The sequence below is a fragment of the Megalobrama amblycephala genome, linkage group LG18 (genome assembly GCF_018812025.1).
Source record: "Megalobrama amblycephala isolate DHTTF-2021 linkage group LG18, ASM1881202v1, whole genome shotgun sequence".
Taxonomy (NCBI): domain Eukaryota; kingdom Metazoa; phylum Chordata; class Actinopteri; order Cypriniformes; family Xenocyprididae; genus Megalobrama; species Megalobrama amblycephala.
This window is the reverse complement of record NC_063061.1, coordinates 25,998,826-26,024,439: the sequence shown is the minus strand read 5'-3', so window position 1 is coordinate 26,024,439 and position 25,614 is coordinate 25,998,826. Positions and strand designations below refer to the sequence as shown.

The 25,614-nt window shown below is 38.0% G+C and overlaps 1 protein-coding gene across 3 annotated transcripts; it reads right to left on the bottom strand.

Annotated features, from left to right (window-relative positions):
• Positions 1–24,764, bottom strand: heatr6 (HEAT repeat containing 6). 3 transcript variants are annotated; one of them, XM_048165546.1, is made up of 20 exons: positions 24,215–24,764; positions 23,083–23,190; positions 22,861–23,001; positions 22,661–22,776; positions 18,044–18,158; positions 17,540–17,641; positions 17,256–17,399; positions 15,247–15,497; positions 13,035–13,212; positions 12,738–12,944; positions 11,235–11,334; positions 9,395–9,753; positions 9,180–9,302; positions 8,262–8,351; positions 8,044–8,178; positions 7,820–7,942; positions 7,504–7,628; positions 7,314–7,410; positions 4,958–5,162; positions 1–874 (listed from the first exon to the last, which is right to left on the bottom strand). In XM_048165546.1, exons 1-20 carry the CDS (start codon positions 24,506–24,508, stop codon positions 255–257), a joined length of 3,633 nt encoding a protein of 1,210 aa, XP_048021503.1. In that variant the 5' UTR covers positions 24,509–24,764; the 3' UTR covers positions 1–254. The 3 variants fall into 3 exon arrangements, with proteins under 3 accessions (XP_048021503.1, XP_048021502.1, XP_048021504.1); XM_048165545.1 differs by having other exon boundaries at positions 15,247–15,506; positions 24,215–24,596; XM_048165547.1 differs by lacking the exon at positions 24,215–24,764 and adding an exon at positions 24,093–24,214 and having other exon boundaries at positions 15,247–15,506.
• Positions 24,765–25,614: the final 850 nt, after the last annotated feature.

The window sequence follows — 25,614 nt, the reverse complement described above, 5'->3', positions numbered from 1 at the left end:
ATCTTAATTTGTGTTCTGAAGATGAACGAAGGACTTACAGGTTTGTAACGACATGAGGGTGAATAATTAATGCCAATTTTCATTTTTGGGTGAACTAACCCTTTAAGACTTGAGATTTAACGGTAATTATTTTGATACTTTGAAATATTTTTTTTTAATATTTACATTTTGAATAAAATCTAAAAGGTGGTTATAATGTCAGACAGTCAATCCATACGGCTTTATTAGTTGACAAGTCTGTATTTTTACTTTCACTATGGTGATGTGCTGAGCATAAGGGAGGAATCTTTGCTGTCTGATTCTTTCATCTCCTCAAAGTTCCTCACTACATCCTCAAGGAAATTCACCACAGTCTTCAGATCCTCACTGCTGTCCACGTTCTCTCCTAGCGGCCCCTTCAGCCTGGTCAGTGTCTCGTTGAGCACCCTCAACCCATCTTCAGGCGCAGCATAATCCCCCGCCTCCTCCCCTGCAGGACCGTCAACCCCAGCAACCAAAGCCACGCCCTTATCACCAAGGTAACGAACCAGGAAGCCCTGTAGTACTGGCCTGGATTGGTCACTCAGTGATGACCTCAGTGCTGGAAGGTCATCAGGTAGGCACATGGACAAGAGGTGCAGGAGAGCACGGCAGAGCTGTGAGCGTAAACTAGCACAGTATCGATATTCAAGGAAGTCCTCTGTATCTTCACTGTGTTCAAGGGCCTGAGCCAAAGCTTGCCACACCTCAGCAAACTGGTGAACATCACCATAGCAATCTCGTGTTGAGGGAACAGAAAGTGCAGCCGCAGATTTGATGCGTACTTTGAAGTTCTTGCAGGAAGTGACGACATAGGACAGGGCAGAGTAAGCTTCCTTAGACCACACAGCAGAACCTGCAAATGAAGTGGTGTGCGTTAAGGTGCGTTCACACCATGTCAGAATTACCGTAATTCTTGTTTTGAAGAAGTGCGAGTTGTACAAGGATATGAGCACTTTTTATTTGTAAACTCAGACGTGTACTACGTGACCGCTAAAGATTCATTTTGGTGTTGATAGTGTTGCTATAGAACCACACAATTTTGAGTCTGAGGAGGTGAAGAGCCAACACTTTCTTAGCCCAAACTCATCACACATTGATGCTTGGTCAGGACTCCTCAGCATTATTTTTTTAAACCGCAGGGTTCCCCTTTAGCGTCATTTTTCAATGTGCAGTGTACTTGTGTATTGCTTTCAGTTGTTTGCCTTTTGCATCAGATCAAGACACATTTAATTTAAATTTTTTAAAATATAAATGATTTCATAAATATTTATACTTTCATATTTTGGAGCACCTAATCCCACTCCTACCTTAAACCTACCCACTTCAACAATTTAAAACACGTAACAGGCAAAAAAGTACAGTCAAAGGTATTTATTGCAAAAACTGACCAAAAAACAAACAAAAAAACAAACAGTAAAAGTAATACAAATAACTTCTCGGTTACTGTTGTAACCTTAGTTCCCTGAGGGAGGGAACAAGATGTGGTGTTGTTGACTAACACTAGGGGGTCACACTTGGGAGCCCCAAACACCTCTGATACGTTGAAAAAAGGCCAATGAAAATTGGCAAGTGGAATTTGCATGCCACTCCTTGAACATACGGGTATAAAAGGAGGTGACTTGCTCCACTCATTCAGGTTTGTGCAGAGGAGACCATTTCATCGGGCAGTTCAGCGTTATGGCAGTAGGGGCACCATGTCTCATTCCCTCCATCAGGGAACAGAGTTACAACAATAACCGAGATGTGGTGTCGATGACTGACACTAGGGATTTCCCAAGGAAAACGCCACAACAGCTGAACCGTGTTATGAGGTCTTGGTGGTGCAGATGTCGGCAAGCAACTGTATGCTGGGTAATAAGTGAACTCACAATGTCGTAACCTACCCAACGCCCCACGTAAGCTGCATGGTACAAAGTACTGCGTGGCTTACGTGGGGTGTTGGGTTGGTTACTGAAAGGACAGTACTTACAATCGGAAGAGGCTGCTTCAGCTGGTTAACCTTTTCTCTTTTTATAATATAGAAATCGCAGCTGTGCAGACCAGAGTTTAGTGCTGAGGAAGCGCGCTTCCTCCCAAGTAGGAGAAAGAGCACTACGGAGACCATTTCCTGCCAATATTGAGAATCGAACCTGCAACTTTCGGGTTACCAGTCTGACTCTCTAAGCATTAGGCCACAACAGCCCCTCGGTACAGTGGAGGATACATCATATGGGATTACAGGGAATCACAATATATGGAGCACTTAGCTCAAAGTACACAGGCTGACCTATAGACCATAGACCCTTATTCACAGATAAAGTATAATAAAAGGAAAATTGAATCATCTTGGAGAGAGTTTCATAGTGTAGACTGTCGTAACTGAATGTGACATGCAGTTTGAATGCTGAATAGAGAATGACAGACAGCCGCAACGGAGGGAAGCATTTACGTGAACTTGAATTTATGGACTTAAATATTCATCTGTACCTCACATTAAACTATGCAAAGGTTTCAGAAGACTTGGAATGTAGTGCACAAACTTTATGGTGCTTTATAATGTTTTTGTGCCTTTTGTGGGCCTCAACAATAACCCAGAATAGTTTACACACAATATTGGATTTGGATCGGTCTTGTCTGGCAGTAATGTAGATCATAGTATCGGATAGGCGCATTCCTTGCAAACACGTCAAAATGCGCTTCTGCGTTTACATCTTGAAAGGGAGCCTGTGAAGTCCCGATTCAAAACTCACAGGTCTAGGACTGGTCGTAGCCCACCGCCTTTCTTTGGTACAATGAAGTAAGGGCTGTAAAACCCCTCCTTCATCTCAGCTGGAGGGACAGGCTCTACTACATCCTTCACCAAAGGGTCTGCAATCTTTACACAGAGGACAGAGGTGTCTTTGCCCACCACCAAGGCAAAAAGGACACTGCTGACCCTGGGCAGGTGACTGATGAACTGAATCGCATAGCCGAGTTTGACTGTTCTGAAGAGCCAGAGTGATGGGTCGGGGAGCATTAACCACTCTTCCAAGCTCCGTGTGAGTGACACCAGCGGGTCAATCATCCTTGATGTACCTGCGGCGGGTGGAGCGTTGGCCACCACTTCAGGAAATATCACGTCCCAACCCTGTGGTCGTGCCTGTGTGTTATCTACCTTGCTCCATATACCCTGACTGGAACCGACCTGTAACGGGTGAGGATTTGTGTGTTGGACTGAACATGAGGTGGCGTACTAGCATCTAACATGTTCAGACTGCGAACTATGTGACCTAGAGAAGAGGGAAGCTGCTCCTTTCCCCTTTTGGCACCGTTGCATCTCGGGCAGAAGGCAAAAATCAAAAGAAACAAAGGATCTTCCTCCCGGTTCTCCATCAGGATGAAGAGCGGTCTAGACACTGCCTCGGGTTCTCTGTGCTCGCCTGACAAATGGGCGGCGTCACTCTCCTGTGGGAAGCTTGATACTGCGGCCAGGCTATGGGCTCAGACTACAATGGATCTGGTGTGGCTGCTGCAGGTGGACACCTATGGCAATGAGCAGATGGAGCGTAAGATGTATGTCTGCCAAGAACTGCTGGGTAAAGTCTTCGACAGCATTCGTGAAGAGGTCAAGAAAGTAAACCTTGTCATTGTTACTCATCTCAGCAAGGTTGAGTCAGAGATGTCGTTCATGGACCACCATGATGGATATCGCCTAGCTGAGAGCTTGCGCCGTAACCATCATCGCTTACAGACCCGACTCAGAACTACCCTCATGCAGATCTTTTATTGCTTTGGCCTACAGGCTTCAGCCTTCGCCATTAGAGACGTGGTAAACTTACATGCCCCGGACAGGAGTCTGGGACAATTCAGTCAGGTGGCGTCGTCTTGCAGGCATAAATGCACCACAATTGCACAGGTACCCCCTGGCTGCTGCAATGTCAAGGGTAGTGAAGGTGGAAGAGCTTGTGAAGCGGGACCGGGCAGTGAAAATTCCCTCCATGACTTTGTCCGCTCTTCATTCACTTCCGGGAAGAAAGGCACTGGGGCCGGGCACGATACCAACCATCCAGCTGCGACCGCTCAGGACAGGCCGGAAGATTCCACTCCAGCCTTTTGACTGAACTGGTGGGAGCCCAGCCAAGTCTTCAGCGTTGGAAGGCATAAGCCCATCCTCCGATGCTGCAATTGACAGTTCATCCTCGTCTGGAGCCCTAAATGAGAAATTTGCCTAAAATTGCCAGGATCTCCACTTGGCGCAATGTATTTGCGCATGCAAATTCCACTCAACAATTCTCAGTGTATCAATTCCTCAAAGTATCAGGTGTCTTTGGTCACGAGACACACGAGAGCCAATGCCATTTTACAATCAAAGCTTCTTCGGGCAGCTATTTTTGAATATGTGAAACACTTGGAATATTTGTACTTTTTGAATAAACTGTGTCTGTAGTTGTATCTGCAATAAATGTAATAAATTTATGCTGGCTGTTTAAAATGTAAATCACACCCTAACATAATGGCTAAAATTATAACCCAATATATAATTTCATAATGACGATAAAATTCCCATGTCCATCATGTCTGTATGACGCCAAAGGTTTCTCATTGAAAGCAATGGAGTACCCTGCTGAGCTCACCCTGCGTTGAAAAATGATGCTAAAGGGGTACCCTGTGTGTTAAAAAGTGACGCAAGAGTCCTGACCAAGCATGGGAATGACAAGTTGGGGGTGAGAATGAGTTGCAACAGCTCTGAGTAGAACTTCATGGGTTGTCACCTCGTAATTATGGTAATTATGGTAACACCTCTCCTCAACATGCCAAATGACTTGAGATATCATTAATCTCCACAGCACAAATATGACAGATGAGTTATGCAGAGGTTTGCCAAAAGCCCTAACCCAAGAATAAGTGATAATAATAGTGATTTCTGTCTTAGCAAACACCACTAATCATGCAAAAAGTGTTTTTTGTGTTCACTCACCTAGAGGCAGGCTGCGATTTCTAAAGGTATTGCCCAGTGCATAGCAGGCGTTCCAGCGCACTTTCATGGTAGCATCTCCTCTGACTGTATCGATCAGTGCCCTCATGGCCTCCTGCAGAGGCTGCTCAAACACAGGCTTTCCCAAGTGCACCGGCTGCAGGAAGTGAAGCAGATTTCCGAGGGCACGGACAGCATTGCTCTTTACCTGCAACACAGGAAACCCTTATCTTCTTGGAGTTTATTCTACTTAAAGCATTACTCTATGGTACATTATGAAATGATGGCTTTTGATTCTGCCCTTAATGAGGATGCAGCAATTTTCAAAATGTTACTGATAAGATGATAACTATGTTATGGCTGATAAAACCATAGATGGATAATTGAGTATTAGAATAGAAATTAAGAACTGAAATGTTTTTGTTACACATTTCAAAGTAAAGGTTTTTCAAGTGATGAATTTAAACTCTTTTATGCATCTTTTTCACAGATTTACAAAGCAACTCTTAAAGGGACAGCATTATTACAGAGCAAGCACTATTCAATAAATGGTGTTCTTTAAAGGTGCAATATGTAAAATTTTCTGTCCGCTAGAGGTCGCTAGAGGCCTATTCAAAACAAAGGCGTAGCTTGATGACGCCAAGTTTATGCGCGGAATCTTGGGACATGTGGTCTTCACCTCACAGCCGGTGGAAAAGAATCGGGATAGGACTCGGGCAGAAATCATGTTCATAGATGCGATTATTAACATTACTTTAGTATGAAGCAGAGCAGGACCAAGTGTTGTAGGAGCGGAACAAAGCCACTGGAGCGATTGCGCAACACACGCCGCAAGCAGCAGAACTTTTACTATGCCGCAGTCGCCTGCGCCACTTCCGCTTTTCCAGTCATGAGTATGAGGTAACACAGCTCTGTTTATCATATTAGATACATTTGAGTGTGTTGAAAATGATGTTATAACATTACTCTGTGCATTCACTCGGCAGCTGCTGTGAGACACTTGTTGCACACTGCAGTAAGATAGATTGATATTAGAATATCATCTTAAATTCTGAATGGGGTGTGTTGATAAATGGAATGGAATTAATCTTAAAACGTATTGTATGATGGAGAAAATGCTGTATTACTGTTACTAAAAATAAAGCTTCATCTAATTATGCTATGTTAGCTACTTCACAAAATAGTGTTTTTCTATGAGGCGTGGTACTAAAAAAAAAAAAAAAGAAAATTAGATTTGAACAGTAAGACTAAACGTGTTGAAATATATAACAATAATTAGTTTTCTGTCTATAAATATATCAAAACAGTTGTTCCCTTGTCTATTAAAATGTAATATATTAAAGTGTCTTTGATGTTTCCATGGTTTCTACAAAATAAAACCGGAAACCAAGGATAACGCAGGTAAGACACCATTGACAAGCGACTCATCAACGTCCTGGAGCCTTGGTTAAAATTGCAATTTTCTCAAGATTTACAAATAGTTGGAAACATTTGGGATATTGTAAGTACTCAAATGAACAAAATATATAACACTGGTCTAATGGTTTTTGGATATTTTACCCACCTTTAATGGGTTAAATCAGGTTTTAACTAATCTTGAATAGAGAGAAATGTCCAGTTAAATGTCAATAAAAAACAACAAATATCCTGTATCAACTGATAAAATAATGACAAAAAAACACTGAAATGGAAAGCTAAAAGCTACACATAATTTAATGTAGTTTAACTGTAGTCAACTTTTACACTAAAAGCAACAACAATAGTCAAGCTGTTCAAACTATATATAAATATGCATTACTGTTGAAAAGTTTGGGTAAGATTTATTTTTTGAAAGAAATGAACTATTTTATTCAGCAAGGATGCATTAAATTGATCAAAAGTGACAGTAAAGACATTCCTATAATGTCACAAAAGATATATATTTCATTTAAATGCTAATATTTTGAACTTTCTATTTTATCAAAGAACCCTGAAGAAAAACTGTGATGACAATAATAACAAATGCTGCTTGAGTGGCTATACATATCTGATATTTTTTATTTGATAACATTCAAGATACAGAATGTTGTAACATTTTTGCTTTAAATGTGAGGGGTTTGGGGATATCATCTACCCTAATAAAACATCATATTTTAACAAATGTCTCACTCTCCCCAGTATATATCAGGCATTCCTAGTCCCAAAATCTTAAATGTTTGTATCATTTAGCATAGTCGCAAGCATTTACTCCGCCTTCATACTTGTAGAAAGTTTAAAGGAACCACTTTAGAAATCTTCTGAAGATGTTGTGAAAACATTAAGTACATGTTAAAGACTTTTGGCATCACTAATAAAAAAATAAATAAAAAAAGTTACCCACCCTGTCTTTATCTCCTGAAGCTTTAGTGGCAGATCTCAACATGTTCAGCAGCAGCATATCAGAGAACTCTTCCTGAAACTCCAGCCCCACTGACTGCCTGAGAACGACAGATGAGCAAATGAAAACTATCAGTCTGCAATATTTATGTAGCAAACACTTAAACACAGATGTGGTTATTAGCCGCTCTCACATGTTGACAATAAGCGTGTCGGTGAGGTTGCCGAGAGACCAGGCAGCCTTTGCACGGACGTTTGGTGAGCGGTCATCCAGAGCGGTGAGGATGGCATTAGCCGTGTCTGCCACAAACATCACATCCTGTGGTCGTCAAAAAATATATAGTAAAGTTAGTCAAGTTAAATCAATCATTCCTTTGAGATGGGCACTATTTTTCTAGTTAGATGAAGGTGGATTTACTTATATTTAAACTTTATTACATTAATGAATAAATAAATTATTAAACATGAGAAGTGAAGCTCTTTCATTATATGAGAAGGCTGATCCGGTACCTCTCTCAGGCAGGGAAAGAGGATGTAGACACCCAGAGCTCTCACTGCTGCCGCCTTCACCAGAGAGTTCTCGCTGTACGTCAGTCCCAGCAGTATTGTGATACACAGCACTTGTGTCTTATCCTGTAGATATTGATATATATGAATATCACAAACACATTTTATAACTCAACTCCACATTCGACCTGAAACACCTGGAAACTCAAGAGGTCAAACACACTCACGGGCAGCTGGCTAAAAGCCTGTGGCAAGATGGAAGAGAGGGTGTCACACGCACTGGTCTGTAGGGTGGGATGCTGCTCATTCTGTAAGGCACTTATCAGTGGACCACTCAAGATCTCAGACCAGAACTGAACCACCTGAAATGGAAAAAAGACCAGAATTACATCAACATGATCACCTTTGAATTAAATTTTGTTTTGTACCACGTCACATTTTTTACCTGGCAGACGGGCACACGTTTGGCACTTTGTGGAGTGTTGGCATCAGATCTGTACTGCTGGATAATGCCTGTTCCCAGTTCTTCCAGAAGCTTGGGAAAGGAACAGAAATTTTAAAATAGATGAAGAAAGAGAAAGAAAAAACTCAATTTAACAGTTCATGAAAATATGAGAGGTCCTTGTCCATGCTAAAGTCAACGCTATGATGCTAGGATTTTGGTTGATAGGTGTTTTTTTTACTAGCCCAAGTAAAAGAGAGCCCACCCACAAGTCTCTATGAAATTCTGATTTCTAGATTGGGGTCAGTTCTTCCATCAATACAAGTATATGGGATTTTTTCGCCCATGTTTGTGGACAATAACTATAAAAGTGAATAATCATTCTAATACTATGAGAAAAGCTAATTCCACACCACAGCTATAATACAACGATAGAGGAACGATATCATTGGAATCACTTTCAGAACAGTTTTTTTTCAAGATGATTAACGATAAAAATATTAACAGCCAATCAGAATCCACCAACTTCAAAGAGCTTGTGCATTTAAAAAGGCAGAAGGCAACTGCAGAGTGCACCTAAAATAAAAGTGAAATGAAAGTGACGTAAATGAAAGTGAAATAAAACTTTATAGTAATTGTATATTGTTTAGTTATAGTTATCATCCTCAGTGTCAATGGCTTTAAAGTCGTATAATTTAAGGTTTCATTCATATAGAATGTTTGCCATTTTAATGCAATGGTCTGAAAATACAAATTGCATGCAAAAACCAGCCCAAATTTTACGTCAAATGTTCCTGTTGGTGTGAACAGGCCAAGTTAGAGACTTGAACAAAATCCAAGTATGAGCAATAATAATAGTGATGTTTGTTTTAGTAAGCACCACTTATGAGACAGGAAATGACAAAGACAAAGATTTGGTACTTTGGAGCCATGAAGTTGCACAGATGGCTCTTGCTCTGCAAGACAGCGAGCACTGAGTTGCCCCAACTCCAACAGAGACGTCTGAGCCAATGTGAAGTAACCCTTAACCAGATGAGCCAAAACCTGAAATAAAGCACAGGCAAACAATTAAAGACAAACTTGTCAAGAAGCACAAATGCTGTAGCTTTAAACGTCTTCACAAACAGAACACTCACCTGAAGGGCTTCAAGTCGAACAGGTGAAGGTTCCAGTGATGCTCCACTAGACCCCCCGGCATCACTATCAGAGTACGGTTCCTCACGAGGCTGCGTGACCAGATTCACGCACAGCTGCAACAGCCAGCACGGTCCCTCCGGACCCCCCTCAACTTCTCCTCCAGGAGACGAGGCAACTTCGTCTTTCCGAGCAGGTTGTCTCCAGTTGTGAGAGAGCTCCTGTGGGGTCCTGATGCCGGGGGTGTTGAGGGCAGACGTGGATCCGGGCTGCTGGAGGAGGAGCTGGATCTCTGGGAGGGGGGCTTGTGTTGAGACTAATGCACCGAAGAGGGTGAGACAGGACACGCGGACATTCACATCTAACATGGAAGGAAGAGACGGGATTGTGAATTGGCTGAATTTTTTGCAATTATCAGGGCAAGCACTGAACATCTGGACAGATTTAAAGGTGCCGTAGAACGTCTTTTCAAAAGATGTAATATAAGTCTAAGGTGTCCCCTGAATGTGTCTATGAAGTTTCAGCTCAAAATACCCCATAGATTTTTTTTTAATTAATTTTTTTAACTGCCTATTTTGGGGCATCATTAACTATGCACTGATTCAGGCAGCGCGGCCCCTTTAAATCTCTCGCTCCCTGCCCTCCCGAGCTCTCGACTATAAGTGCAGTTATACAGTGCATAAACAAAGTTCACACAGCAAATATAACCCTCAAATGGATCTTTACAAGATGTTCGTCATTCATGCTGCATGCATGCATCGATTCCTGTGAGTATAGTATTTATTTGGATGTTTACATTTGATTCTGAATGAGTTTGAGGCTATATGCTCTGTGGCTAACGGGCTAATGCTACACTGTTGGAGAGATTTACAAAGAATGAAGTTTTGTTTATGAATTATACAGACTGCAAGTGTTTAAAAATGAAAATAGTGACGGCTCGTCTCCGCGAATACAGTAATAAACGATGGTAACTTTAACCACATTTAACAGTACATTAGCAACATGCTAACGAAACATTTAGAAAGACAATTTACAAATATCACTAAAAATATCATGTAATCATGGATCATGTCAGTTATTATTGCTCCATCTGCCATTTTTTGCTATTGTCTTTGCTTGTTTACCTAGTCTGATGATTCAGCTGTGCACAGATCCAGATGTTAATACTGGCTGCCCTCATGTAATGCCTTGAACATGGGCTGGCATATGCAAATATTGGGGTCATACATATTAATGATCCCGACTGTTACGTAACAGTCGGTGTTATGTTGAGATTCGCCTGTTTTCCGGAGGTCTTTTAAACAAATGAGATTTATATAAGGAGGAGGAAGCAATGGAGTTTGAAACTCAACGTATATCTTTTCCGTGTACTGAACTCTTGTTATTCAACTATGCCGAGGTAAATTCAATTTTTGATTCTAGGGCACCTTTAAAGAGTTAGTTCACCTCAAACTGAAAATGTTGTCATAATTTACTCACCCTCATGTCCTCAACCCATAATCTTAATTTGTGTTTCAAAGTCTTTTTAAAAAAATATTTTCCAGGTAACCAAAACACACATACGTAGAGCAAATAACATATGGTAATCACTGAAGCTTGTGTGTGCATCAAGTGCCTTCTATGTTTATATGTGAATAAATTAAGCGACTATCTTTTCACAAGACTTGTATTAAACCACTTGATTGATGTGGATTAATTTTATGACACCTTTATGACCTTTTTGGATCTTCTCAGTTTTGGTTATCTGGACTTTCAATGGAGGCACAAAACCTTTCAGGTTTCATTAAAAATTTGGGTGAACTAAGCCTTTAATAGTACAACTGGAGCGACTTGTAACCGTACCTCTGTGACGTATATATGGACGGATCTGTTTCCACAATGGGCTCAGCAGGCCAGGTCTTAGACGGTTATAGGGCACGTTGGACACCAGGTGTGCAAGGCACTGGAAGACAAAACACAAACCATGTTCACAAACTCTTTGTGGGGAAAACTCTTGCAAATGCCCTAGAAAAACAGCAAATACTGACCAAACCACCTTATATTTCTCGATGGAATATTTTTGTATTTGGAACATGCTCATAGTTATGATATAGTTGTGATGTTTTGTTGAATTGGTAATTGCATAATGGCTAAACTAAGTTTTGAGAAAAGGTCAAGCATGTATAAGGTTTTGTATGCGAGTATTGTTAGTATTTTAGTATTATTCATTTAGTATTGTAGTATTTATTAATATTTTGATTTATTTATTTTCAGCTTTCATTTTAGTTTAATTTTTTGTAATTTTTTTTATGTGCTTTGTTTTTTTATATATATTTCTATATAGCTTTAATTTATTTTATTTCAGTTTTAGCTTTAGTAATTTTAGTACTTCAACTTCAACTTAAATATGAAATGTTGCCTTGGCAACTAATGAAATGTGTTTAAGTAATTCATTTCATATTGATATTTTATTTATTTTAGCTTTATTTCAATCACTGAAAATGAATTTAAGCCCTATAAATGCTACTGTATCATTTGCTACGCAAATTTCAAAGGCCTCTAAATTTTCAACAATCAAAACTTTGCTGAAAAACCTGTTGTACACAATCTACTACATGTCTTCTGTCATCTGATTGGTAGTTTATACTTTTTTAGCAAGTAAAATAACTTTTAGTATCATTTTAAAACTCATTTCATCTTCAGGTTATGTCTTTTTCCTGTGAAATCTTTTCTAATTTTTATAAAGTATCAATTTTATATTGTTAATAATGTTTCAAGATTAACATTTACTGGACTGAAACAACTTAGGTTTACTTGATGATATCCATACATAATTTTTTCAAAAAAATCATGTTAAAATGTGAGTTTCAAATATGATACATCAGGCTTTTAAGGACAGTTTATTTGTACATCTCTCAATTGTTTGCACTGCATTATATGTATTGCCCCCACAATAAAAACTACAGAGCTTTGATCATAAAATTAAGCATTTAAATATAATCTTACTAAAACATTATAAGGAGATATAGAATGACAACTGATATTTATTTGCATATTATGCAAGTAATTTGCTACACTGTTGTAAAGACAAGCTAGCAGAATTTCATATTACTTTTTAGCTGAATAAATACCAACAACTGCAGCAAATGGCATATTTCTGCTCATTTTGGGCCTCTGAATAAAAAGAGGTATTTTTTTCCTCCCTGAGTATGAGCTTTTTTCTTTCTTTTTTTTTTAGATTTTGTCTGAAGTTTCAATAAACTGTTACATTTCCAAACTATTATTTCTTAAGACAGGCTGTACAGGGTTAATAGTTTTAGTTGTAGCCAATAATAACTACACTGGCATGAGTGTGTGTTCTATTACCTTTAAGACCTGTGTGAGGGTCTGGCAGGAGGACTCTGCTACGAGTGCTAGCAGCAAGCTGCGGTGCAGCTCTCTGACACTGGCAGCTAACGTGGCCGAGAAAGGAGTGAATGCTTGGCGGGGCACACTGGTGTCTTCAGCTGTGGAGAGGAACTGTCGAGAACCTTCTAGAAGAGCAGACAGAACCTGCAGAGAGCCTGCTCGCACCTAGGAGCAAATGGAGTACGTCAAAAGACAAATATGCTACATTTATCTGATGTCAGAAACTAAATGGGCAACAGTGGACTTGTGTTTTACCTTTGGGGAGGGGTCCTTCAGGGCTATGGTCAGGAGGGTAAGAGGAGGAGGGCCTCCAATTCCAGGAGCATCTGGAACAAAGGAAGACCAGTATCCATAGAGGATTCTCTTCTCAACACACTTGACCACAGCCAGGAAGCACTGAAGCGCACTCTGCCGCACACGTGCTTGATACAACCTAGACGAGAGAGTGGCCAATACAAATATAAATGTATATACATGTCAGAATTGTGCAATCACGTCTCAAATTTAATTATAATAACAATAATTAATGATAATGATATTGATTACAATTACTGTGAATTATTAAACGTTAGTTAAAAATATGATTTGTGATTTATTGTTGTTAAATGGCCCATTTTAATTAACAATAATAAAATGTTAATTTATTGCACAATTGTATTATACAATTGCATAATCAAAAAATAATAATCATAATGCATAGGTCTTTATTGCTGTAATTACTATTTGGTTACACAATTAATATTACAGTAGTGTCAGAGCAAAAATACAGATTCCGTTAATAGACAATTAATGAAGGCAAAAAAGTGAATATAATAACGATAATTAATAGCAATAATGGTGTAATATGAAAATGAATGTGAATTATTAATTGCTAATTAACATTGATAAAAAAAACAAACATTTGCATTGTTTTTTAAAGGGATAGTTCACCCAAAAATGAAAATTTGATGTTTATCTGCTTACGGGGGTATGTAAACCACTATGTCCAACCGCGTTCAGCATTCGCTTAGTGATGTCTGATCGCACTCTGACAGCGGCAGTGATGTCTCGCGCATAGACTTCAATGAGAGCGAGTCATCACTGCCGCTGTCAGAGCGCGATCAGAACTTACTAACGAGTGCTGAACGCGGTTGGACATATTGGTGTATTAGAGTTAAAAAATGATATAAATGCTGTTCGGTTTATCGCACAAACCGATCGTTTCGTGTCTTAGGACATCAATGTGTCGTCACGATCCGCAGGGTTTAATTTGGACTTGTCTATGCAAGTTTTATTTACTCTCATAGTAGAAGTTCCCATCCACTAGCATTATTTGACTGACAGATGGCAACGGTTGGAGTTAAAAATCATCATTTGTGTTCTACTGAAGAAACAAAGTCACCTACATCTTGGATGCCCTGGGGGTAAGCAGATAAACATCAAATTTTCATTTTTGGGTGAACTATCCCTTTAATTAAAATGCCTATTTTATATAATAATAATTATTATACAATAAACATACAAATTAAACAAGTAAAATCAACAAATCCGTTCTTGGACACTTCAAGGATTAGTCCACTTTCAAATTAAAATTTCCTGATAATTTACTCACCCCCATGTCATCCAAGATGTTTATGTCTTTCTTTCTTCAGTCGAAAAGAAATTAAGGTTTTTGATGAAAACATTCCAGGATTATTCTCCTTATAGTGGACTTCAATGGACAGTTGAAGGTCAAAATTACAGTTTCAGTGCAGCTTCAAAGAGCTCTATGCGATCCCATACGAGGAATAAGGGTTTTATCTAGCGAAACGATCGGTCATTCTATAAAAATGTTTTTTAAATGATATACTTTTTAACCATAAACGCTCGTTTTGAACTAGCTCTCTTCTTCTCTATTAGAATTCTGGCAGTGTATACACTGCTTAGTATATTACTGCCCTCCACAGGTCAAAGTTTGAACTAAATTGTCATGTACAATATGCTTGTGCAAGAATATCATTTAAAAAATGTTTTTTAGAAAATGACCTATCGTTTCGCTAGATAAGACCCTTATTCTTCGTCTGGGATCGCGTATAGCCCTTTGAAGCTGCAATGAAACTGTAATTTTGACCTTCAACCGTTTGGAGGCCATTGAAGTCCACTATAAGGAGAATAATCCTGGAATGTTTCAATCAAAAACCTTCATTTCTTTTCGACTAAAGAAAGAAAAAAAGACATAAACATCTTGGATGACATGGGGGTGAGTAAATTATCAGATGATTTTAATTTTTTGAAAGTGAACTAATCCTTTAAATCACATACACAATCAGTATTAGTGTTTTTAAAAAACATTCAATCTCTGCACAACACATGCATGTTATAAAAAAACAATACATGCATATTTATACATTTGTGTTTCTTTTTCTAGGCCATTCACCACCTGTCAATGTTTTATTTTACCTAATAATGTCAGAAAAATTTCCTGGCATTAGTGGTCTGAGAGTCATACCTGAGTTTAGATTGCATTCCTCCCTCAGGGTCGGAGAATTCAGAGTCAGAGCTCCCTTTCTTCCAGGAAGGGTAGAGCTGCAGAGTCCCTCCTGTAACGGACTGCGAGCCGAGTGACCAACCACTCTGATCTACTCCACCTCCCGCAGTTTTAAGAGGCCCAGAGACATCGTCACCCTCTCCTTCCTCTGCATCCCTCTTACCCTCGGCTCCAGCTTTCTTCCCTTTCCCACGAGACTTACGCTTCTTGTTCTGTTGGGACTAAAGTAGAATTATAGTTTTATCTCCTCTGGGAGATCATACAGTTATTATGTATTACACTGATTTTATGTTCATTTTTAATGTTATAGTTATTGGCCCGATAAGAAAAATAGGCCGATATATTAAAGCTGATAAATAATGAATCATTTCCTCCATCTGAGACACTTCAGATTTAAATAGCTTGAAATATGATTGGAATCACTTCGACAAGGAAAATACAGTTAAAGGGATAGTTCACCTAAAAATGAAAATTTGATGTTTATCTGCTTATAATGCATGTCTATAATGCATGTCAATGGGAACTTCGTCTATAAGAGTAAAAAAAAAAACATGCACAGACAAATCCAAATCAAACCCCACGGCTTGTGACGACACATTGATGTCCTAAGACACGAAAAGATCGATAAATACGGTTCGGTTTCTCGCACAAACCGACCATTTCGTGGGGTTTAATTTGGATTTGTCTGTGCATGTTTTTTTGACTCTTATAGATGGAATTCTCTTTGACATGCATTATACAACTGACAGACGGCAATGGTTAGAGTTAAAAATCATCATTTGTGTTCTACTGAAGAAACAAAGTCACCTACATCTTGGATGCCCTGGGGGTAAGCAGATAAACATAAAATTTTCATTTTTGGGTGAACTATCCCTTTAAGTGCAATGTGCTGCTGCTCAAGACTGTCATATAGGCTACATAATATTATAATAAGAACACTACTGTAAAAGAATGTTGTGAATTCTTTGTGTGCCCATGTTTTAGCATGTTGTTATGAGATATGCGCATCCACAATGGAGATACACCTTCATGACTAGCACAGTCAAGTTCGCTTGTGCATTCACATCTTTTTGTGCTATTGTAAGTTGCACTATTATGATTATTATGCATTGGTTAAGTTAATTAACGCGGTATATAAGCACTTCATTTTACCGGTAATCATCCTTAGCTTCAGCGCATGCAGCTCAAACAGCAAGTGGGACTGTCATATACATAACACTATGATGAAAACACTATTGTAATAAAACGCTGTGAATTCTTTGAGTTTAGTTTCGACATTGTTGCGGGAAAAGTGCATCGACAATAGGAGTTATAAATGACTAGCATGTAACTTTGTTCAGCTTCACTTGTGCATTTACATCATTTTGTGCAGATATAAGTTGTAATATTATGTTCACGTTGCATTAATGTCTGATTAATCTCACATAGGATGAGTTTCACTGAGTTATTTGAGTGCTTCAGTTTACCGGTGTTTTCATTCAGCTCTTCAGCAACAGCACACGCAGCTTTGAAACAGTAATATTAATTTTAAGATGTTTCCTTTTCAAAAACATTGATGCACTATTAATAATAACCAGCCCTTTTTTCTCAATTTTTTTTCATCAACAATATGGTACATGCAGTTTGATTCTTTATACGAGTTGTCCAATGACTTGTTTGCATTATTTAGCCATTATTTTATTTCTTTGTAAGGCAATACATATTTTTTATATAGAAAGTTGGCCATAGGAGTGTAAAATTAATTTTAAAAGTTAAGAAATCACTATAGGCTACTGTACTGTATATGCTTGATTTATGTTGAAGTGCTTGCGACATGGCTTCTAATGGTGAGCCTTTTGTTTTTGTAATCAGGCTCTCAAAAAAATCATATCAACCTTTGGATTTAGATGTAGAGGCTGACATCATGTCGGTGCATCCCTTCTTTATACTTGTATTTCTGACACATGTGCATGAATGTTCTTGCCACCTACCCCTGCAGTTTTTTTCTGCACAGTTGAGTCTTGTGAAGGTTCAGGTTTTGCAGCGGAAATAGTCTCGTACTGAGGGAGAGGAGCTGGGTACAACACCTGTGGCATTTCCACACTTATTCCTGGCAGTCCGTAGAACATGAATCTCTGCCAATGACACAATGAGACAATTATCAGTGATAATACAATTAGCTTCCCTGCACTTATCAATTCAGCTCCCTTTTTGAACAGCATTACCAATCTCTAAATCTACACATATAAAAACATTAATAGAATACTATGCATACTTTGAGCACAGCCAATAAAGTGCCCAGATCCTGGTTTGGAATGGGTTTCCATTTTCCACCATTGAGAAAATACTGCATTCCCTTCAGAGCGCTCTGCAATAACTGAAACAGAAGCAATGGAAAAGTTTTTATAGAACACAAACAAGAGAAAAGGTGAATAACCAGCAGTTCAACTACAGCAACCAAAGAGGTTTGAGTGAAGGTGTGGTCACATTTACCGTTGCTCTGCAAAATTTGGCACACAAAATCCAGTATTTCAATAGGAATTCATGTGATTGAAAGTTTAGTGTGAGGGCGAAAAACTTCCCCATGCAGATTTTACACACATTCATGTTGGGTCACATAAATTTGCCGGATTGGCCAGAAGAAAGTGGCTTAGTTTGAAAGTGAGTTTTGCTTAAGACATTGTTACAGTATTGATGATAGAAATAGGATTTTGCCTAAATTTGGCTATTGTGACCGCACCTTCAAATCTAGCAGCATCAGAAAACATGCAGTACTGACTGTACAGAAGACAATGTCCTCCACATCAGGCGTTTTGGGGGACTGCAGTGTCCGCAGGAGGATTCCATAGCATACACCTTTATATGGCTCCTCTAAATAAGGCTGACCAGGAACACTAGCATACAAACAAATTGACATTTCACTGTAAAGGCCTGTTCACACCAAGAACGGTGACTTTAACAATGATTATAACTAAAATTTTAACAGTTGTTCCAATTCCATGAGAATAGGGAAGTCCACACCACAACTATAATGATAACGACACAGAGAAACAATATCTTTAGAATCACTTTCAGAATGATTTTTTTTTCCCCCAGCTGATGAACAATGAAAACACTGACAGGCAATAAGAATTTGCTCTGACTTTGCAGAGTGTGCTTATAGCAAACAGAAAGTTATTGTCAGTTGGTGTGGACGCTAATACAGTTATCATTCTTGGAGGGAACCGACCTTAACTCTGCTGAAGAGTCTCTCTCTGCTTTTAGAAATTGTATTAATAGTCATTAATAATAGATTGTTGAAAAAACAAACAAATGGATGCATGATATATTGGTACCATATGAGTTATCAGCTGATATTTGGATTTTTTACAAACCCGATACCAAAAAAGTTGGGACACTGTACAAATTGTGAATAAAAAAGGAATGCAATAATTTACAAATCTCATACATTTATATTTCATTCACAATAGAATATAGATAACATATCAAATGTTGAAAGTGAGACATTTTGAAATGTCATGCCAAATATTGGCTCATTTTTGATTTCATGAGAGCTACACATTCCAAAAAAGTTGGGACAGGTAGCAATAAGAGGCCGGAAAAGATAAATGTACATATAAGGAACAGCTGGAAGACCAATTTGCAACTTATTAGGTCAATTGGCAACATGATTGGGTATAAAAAAAGAGGCTCACAGAGTGGCAGTGTCTCTCAGAAGTCAAGATGGGCAGAGGATCACCAATTCCCCCAATGCTGCATTGAAAAATAGTGGAGCAATACCAGAAAGGAGTTTCTCAGAGAAAAATTGCAAAGAGTTTGAAGTTATCATTATCTACAGTGCATAATATCATCCAAAGATTCAGAGAATCTGGAACAATCTCTGTGCGTAAGGGTAAAGGCCTGAAAACCATACTGCATCACATACAGGAATGCTACTGTAATGGAAATCGCAACATGGACTCAGGAATACTTCCAGAAACATTGTCGTGAACACAATCCACCGTGCCATTCGCCGTTGCCAGCTAAAACTCTATAGGTCAAAAAAGAAGCCATATCTAAACATGATCCAGAAGCGCAGGTGTTTTCTCTGGGCCAAGGCTCATTTAAAATGGACTGTGGCAAAGTGGAAAACTGTTCTGTGGTCAGACGAATCTAAATTTGAAGTTCTTTTTGGAAAACTTGGACGCCACGTCATCCGGACTAAAGAGGACAAGGACAACCCAAGTTGTTATCAGCGCTTAGTTGAGAAGCCTGCATCTCTGATGGTATGGGGTTGCATGAGTGTGCGTGTGGCATGGGCAGCTTACACATCTGGAAAGGCACCATCAATGCTGAAAGGTATTATATCGTGATAGAGATGTCGTCTCCTTCAGGGAAGACCTTGCATTTTCCAACATGACAATGCCAGACCACATACTGCATCAGTTACAACATCATGGCTGCGTAGAAGAAGGATCCGGGTACTGAAATGGCCAGCCTGCAGTCTAGATCTTTCGCCCATAGAAAACATTTGGCGCATCATAAAGAGGAAGATGCGACAAAGAAGACCTAAGGCTTGAGCAACTAGAAGCCTGTATTAGACAAGAATGGGACAACATTCCTCTTCCTAAACTTGAGCAACTTGTCTCCTCAGTCCCCAGACGTTTGCAGACTGTTATAAAAAGAAGAGGGGATTCCACACAGTGGTAAACATGGCCTTGTCCCAACTTTTTTGAGATGTGTTGATGCCATGAAATTTAAAAGCAACTTATTTTTCCCATAAATGAAATTTGAAACTTCCACATCATTGCGTTCTGTTTTTATTCACAATTTGTACAGTGTCCCAACTTTTTTGGAATCGGGTTTGTATTTATTTTTGATTTATTGATATTGGCTAATAAACTCGTAAGACTTTCGTTCATCTTCAGAACACAAATGAAGATCTTTTTGCTGAAATCTGAGAGATGTCAGTTCCAAGAAGGGTTACGCAGCACGCTTGATCTTCCGGAAGAGGTTTGTTCTTGTGCGTTATTCAGGTTAGGTTGAGCTTTTGCTTATGTTCACTGATCAATGTTTACATGTGAGTAAAAGCCTAAATTAAATTTGGACTAAACCGCTCAATTCATATAGATTAGTTTTACAATCTCTTTATGAACTTTTTGAAGCATCATAGTGTTCGTTGTAAAGGCAGTCAACGGAGGAACAGACATCTCTCAGATTTCAGCAAAAAGATCGTCATTTGTGTTCCGAAGATGAACAAAAGTCTTACGAGTTTGGAACGACATGAGGGTGAGTAATTAATGACAGAATTTTCATTTTGGGGTGAACTAACCTTTTAATATTTAATTGTGAATGCTCATTTCATCTGTTTTTACATTATGAATGCCATTGTCTAACACTCAAAGTTAATCTATAAAAACTGTAGAATAATAAATATTAAATAATTTAAACTGTATAATTTAAACTAAATGTTAAATGTGATCTTATGAATAGCAAATCTAAAAAAAAAGTATATCATTTACCATCATAAAGTTAACTGTAAAAATAATTATAATTTTTACATTTTTTATTCATTCAAAGAAAAGTCATATTTGTCCCAAATGTACTAACATTTAAATTACTCATCTGATACAATGCACTTATTGTGTACATACCTTTTTACAATGTACTACTTAATAACTACAAGTAATTACAGCTATAATTAATTTCTGTCTTTACATCTATGATTACACCGTGGACCCTTCCTTTACACCTTCACCTGAATAGAGTATTTATTTACATTTTCTTACCAATGCAAGGTTAAAGACAGTGCATATATTGCGATAGTTAGGATGTATTTAGGAACAAATACCAATCTGAAACAAAAAATGGCAATAGGAACACAATACTAAAGTAACTTAAGGCTGGAACAAACTACACAACTAAAATCTGAACAGGTTTTAAAGCGCTAGCCATCATACACTTTCAACTTCATAAATGGTTAAAGAGAAAAACTGGGGATCATACACTTGCCAACTGAGGATCACACACTTTCGTTTACCAGTCAGAAGTTTGGAATTTTTTTTTAATGTTTTTGAAAGTCTCTTATGCTCATCAAAGTAAAATACTGATGTTCTTAAAGGTGCCCTAGAATGCTTTTTCACAAGATGTAATATAAGTCTAAGGTGTCCCCTGAATGTGTCTGTGAAGTTTCAGCTCAAAATACCCCATAGATTTTTTTTTATTCATTTTTTTAACTGTCTATTTTGGGGCATCATTAAATATGTGCCGATTCAGTGTGCTTTAAATGCTCGCGCTCCCCGCCCCCAAGCTCGCGACTCTATAATACATTGCATAAACAAAGTTCAGACAGCTAATATAACCCTCAAAATGTATCTTTACAAAGTGTTCGTTATGCATCATACCCGATTATGTAAGTATAGTATTTATTTGGATGTTTACATTTGATTCTGAATGAGTTTGATAGTAGCTAGGCTGCGGCTAACGGAGCTAGAGCTAACATTACACACTGTCGGAGAGATTTATAAAGAATGAAGTTGTGTTTATGAATTATACAGGCCGTAAGTGTTTAATAATGAAAATAACGACATGACTCTGATCTCTGTGAATACAGTAAGAAACGATGGTAACTTTAACCACATTTAACAGTACATAATCAACATGCTAACGAAACATTTAGAAAGACAATTTACAAATACCACTAAAAATATCATGATATCATGTCAGTTATTATTGCCCCATCTGCCATTTTTCGCTATTGTCCTTGCTTGCTTGCCTGCATAAAGTCTGTTGATTCAGCTGTGCTGCTCCAGACGTTAATACTGGCTTGTGTAATGCCTTGAACATGGGCTGGCATATGCAAAAGTTGGGGGCGTACATATTAATGATCCCGACTGTTGTGTAACAGTTGGTGTTATGTTGAGATTCGCATGTTCTTCGGAGGTCTTTTAAACAAATGAGATTTACATAAGAAGGAGGAAACAATGGTGTTTGAGACTCACTGTATGTCATTTCCAATTACTGAACTCTTGTTATTCAACTATGCCAAGGTAAATTCAATTTTCAATTCTATGGCACCTTTAAATCGGATGAAAATATCATACACGTTTAATCTCCTCTAACTGGATGTAATCGTAATCTGAAGCAAAAAAATTAAGTTTGTGTGATACACTTCACAATTTTCAGTGAAATCTGTCAACTCCGACTGCCCAAAATCTGCAGACTAGCTCTGACTTTCGGCAACTTGCGTCGACTCATTCAGACTGTAAATCGGGGTAAAAACCTGGTCAAAAGTTGTGTGGTATTCCAGCCTTTAGTTAAATTTCTACTACATCTTAAATAGACATTAAACAGAAGCCAGTTATGAAAGCTTGATTCATGACATGATTTAATTCTCAAGACACTGGACATGCCTCACCTGAGACACAGATTAGCTATGCAATGCACAGCAGAACGGCGCAACTCTATGTCGGGCTGACCAGGGTCACCATAGTTCACCAGAATACCACTCAATCCAAGGAGCTCTGGAAGATGCTGGAGAGGATTCCAAAATTAAGACAATTAGATTATAAACATCATTAAAAAATAAGTGAGAGTTGCCAGTTCTGTCACTCCTACCCGCTGACATTTGGATCCATTGCCATAGACCAGTGATGAGAGGGCAAGCAACACTTCCGGGTGAGTCCATGAGCTGCATGTGCGCAGAGCACGTGAACAGTACGACACCAAAACATCAAGCGTATGCTCATCCACTATTATCTGTAAGTAATAACACAGGATATTTTTCAGACGATTATGCCTCTTGATAGGAAGCCATATATGGCCTAGTAGTGTAAATACCTGTAGCTGGTTTAGAAGTTGATGAATCAATTGGCACAGTTTGATGATGAGATGCTCTTGGCTGAGAGGAACCAGACGGCTTGCTTGCATAAGCATCTCACACACAACCTACGAAAGATGACAGATGGTCATTTAAAAAGCCATAATGGACAACAACTACCAGTGAATTATGCCCTCTCACAGACTTATTGATATTACTGGAAATTGTAATGATGCTGACAATTCAGCTTTGCATCACAGAAATAAATTACATTTTAAAGTATATTAAAATAGAAAACCATAATTTTAAATTGTAATAATATTTCACAATATTATTCTTTTTTCTGTATTTATTATGAAATAAATGCAGCCTTAATAAGCATAAGAGACTTCGTTCAAAAACATTAAAATAGTAATGATTCCAAACTTTTGACTGGTAGTAATATACATGTACCGGTCAAAAGTTTTTTTGAACAATGAAAGAAGTCTGTTATGCTCACCAAGGATGCATTTCTTTTTGTTAAAAATACAGTAAAACAGTAATATTGCGAAATATTATTACAATTTAAAACAACTGTTTTGTATTTTAATATATTTAAAAATGTAATTTATTCATGTGATGTCAAAGATTAATTTTCAATACTTGAATACTTTTATAGGATGCATTAAATAGATCAAAAGTGACAGTAAATACATTTATAATGTAACAAAAGATTTCTAGTTCAAATAGTTTTTGTTAATTGAACTTTCTATTTATCAAAGAATTCTGAAAAAATATATCCACAAAAATATTCAGCAGCCAAAAGTTTTGAGCACTGTTAATATTAACCATTATTAATTAATAACGAAGCATCAAATCAGCATATTAAAATGATTCTAAAGGATCATTCATGTGACACTGAAGACTGGAATAATGATGCTGAAAATTCAGCTTTGACATCACAGCTATCGAAAGTTTTTGCGTCGTTTGTTGTATAATGATATATTTTGGAATAATAATTTACAAAGTTTGTGTCTCAAAAGCTGTATACCTAGTAAGCAGCATCTGCGATGCCCAGACATGTTGTCTAGGTAGGTGACTTGCAATGTTTTGGGAGACTAATAGCTTGTCTGAGCTTGACAGCATAGAGAAAAACAGCATAAATCAGCAAACCTCTGGATGAATGTTGTCATGGTTGCTGCTGCTGTAGTTTTCTGAGATGAGGTGGTCGAACAGTAAATTGAGTTCAGTTTTCAGAGTCGCGCTGTCAGACGGTCTCAGAGATCTGAGTTTATTTGAGCAGCGACTGATCTGATCCTGCGCCTGCGCGGATCCGTCGAGCTCATGCTGTGCCTTTGATAGAGGGACAAACCTTGATGTATCGGGCGAAGCGGACTGAAATCCCTGTGTTTTGCGATTAGAAGAAAAACTTAAGTCCGAATCATAAAACGTTACCTTACCGGCCATCTTTACAGGGTCAAAATAGCGGCTTTACTATGGTAACCAAGAACCACATCCGCGGTCAACCGGAAATTATCGTTTTTAAATTAAAAGTATTTTTAAATTAATTCCAAACTGTTCCTATTAATTTTCCATACCATCTATGCTGGTTAGCTACTACATTTATTTTGTATGCTCTACATCGTGTGGCAAAAAGGTAGCATTTAGTATGTATATAGAATATAAAAGTTACAATATAAACTGCAGTGAACACAGTGACAGTAACATGTAGTTTATTTAGTTTTTTTTTTTTTTTTTTTTTTTTTTTTTGCTGTTTTGTTATTTGGCATCTCAAATTTTTGTCCATTTAAATGCCAGAACAGTGTCCATGAGTAAAACTACCGTTTATTTTCTCCATATTGTTTTTAATAATACATTCCAAACCATTAAAGACAGGCCTGTGAGCTACGAGGTTGTTAACCATCAGCCATCATTATTTCAATTGATTTTAAAACAATTGTGTGTAATTGAAGTGGATTTTCTGGTGAAAACTACATTACCCGTGATTCTACAGAGAAATCTCCACCAATCTAGGAATGGCGTCAAAAATGAAAGAAAAAAGGCACATAAAGAACACTTTAACCCTAAACCCTCCCATGAAGAAGAAAAAAAAAATTGTCATTCACAATGCTTAATGGGATTGTAGTTCTTTCCCTCATTAAAGCCATTATTAAGTACACAGTCTTTGTATTTTGTCAGATTTTCAAATACTTTTTTGCTTCAAATCAAAGTTTGTAATGTTGTGATTCACCTCATAACTGGGTGATTTGGTTCATGGCTTATAACTCCAAAACATAAACTTTTTAGTCTTTGAAAAATTAAAAAGCAACTTAAAAGACAAACTTTTTTGATATGTCCAGCTTCAACTAGGTGCTTGTCAAAAGCTGACATTAAAATAGTAATATATATAGTTATATGATAGTGCCAAGATGGGTTCCCTCAGGAATTTTCTATGGGTTTTTAGAATGCTGGCATTCGATTTCTGAGTGTGACAACGTGTTATTAATGTTGTAGAACTCTTCACATCTCTCCTCGGTACATTTGAAGTGATGAACACATGACGGCGTACATGT

Bases quoted from the DNA above. Each gene is read 5' to 3' on its own strand.
- heatr6 (XM_048165545.1), bottom strand. From the start codon at position 24,508: ATGGCCGGTAAGGTAACGTTTTATGATTCGGACTTAAGTTTTTCTTCT. The intron at 8,352-9,179 runs GTACCAAATCTT...TCCTTTCCCAAG, and splicing joins TGCAACTTCATGGCTCCAAA to CTTCTGGAAGAACTGGGAAC. The intron at 5,163-7,313 runs GTGGGTAACTTT...CCTGTGTTGCAG, and splicing joins CTTCAGGAGATAAAGACAGG to GTAAAGAGCAATGCTGTCCG.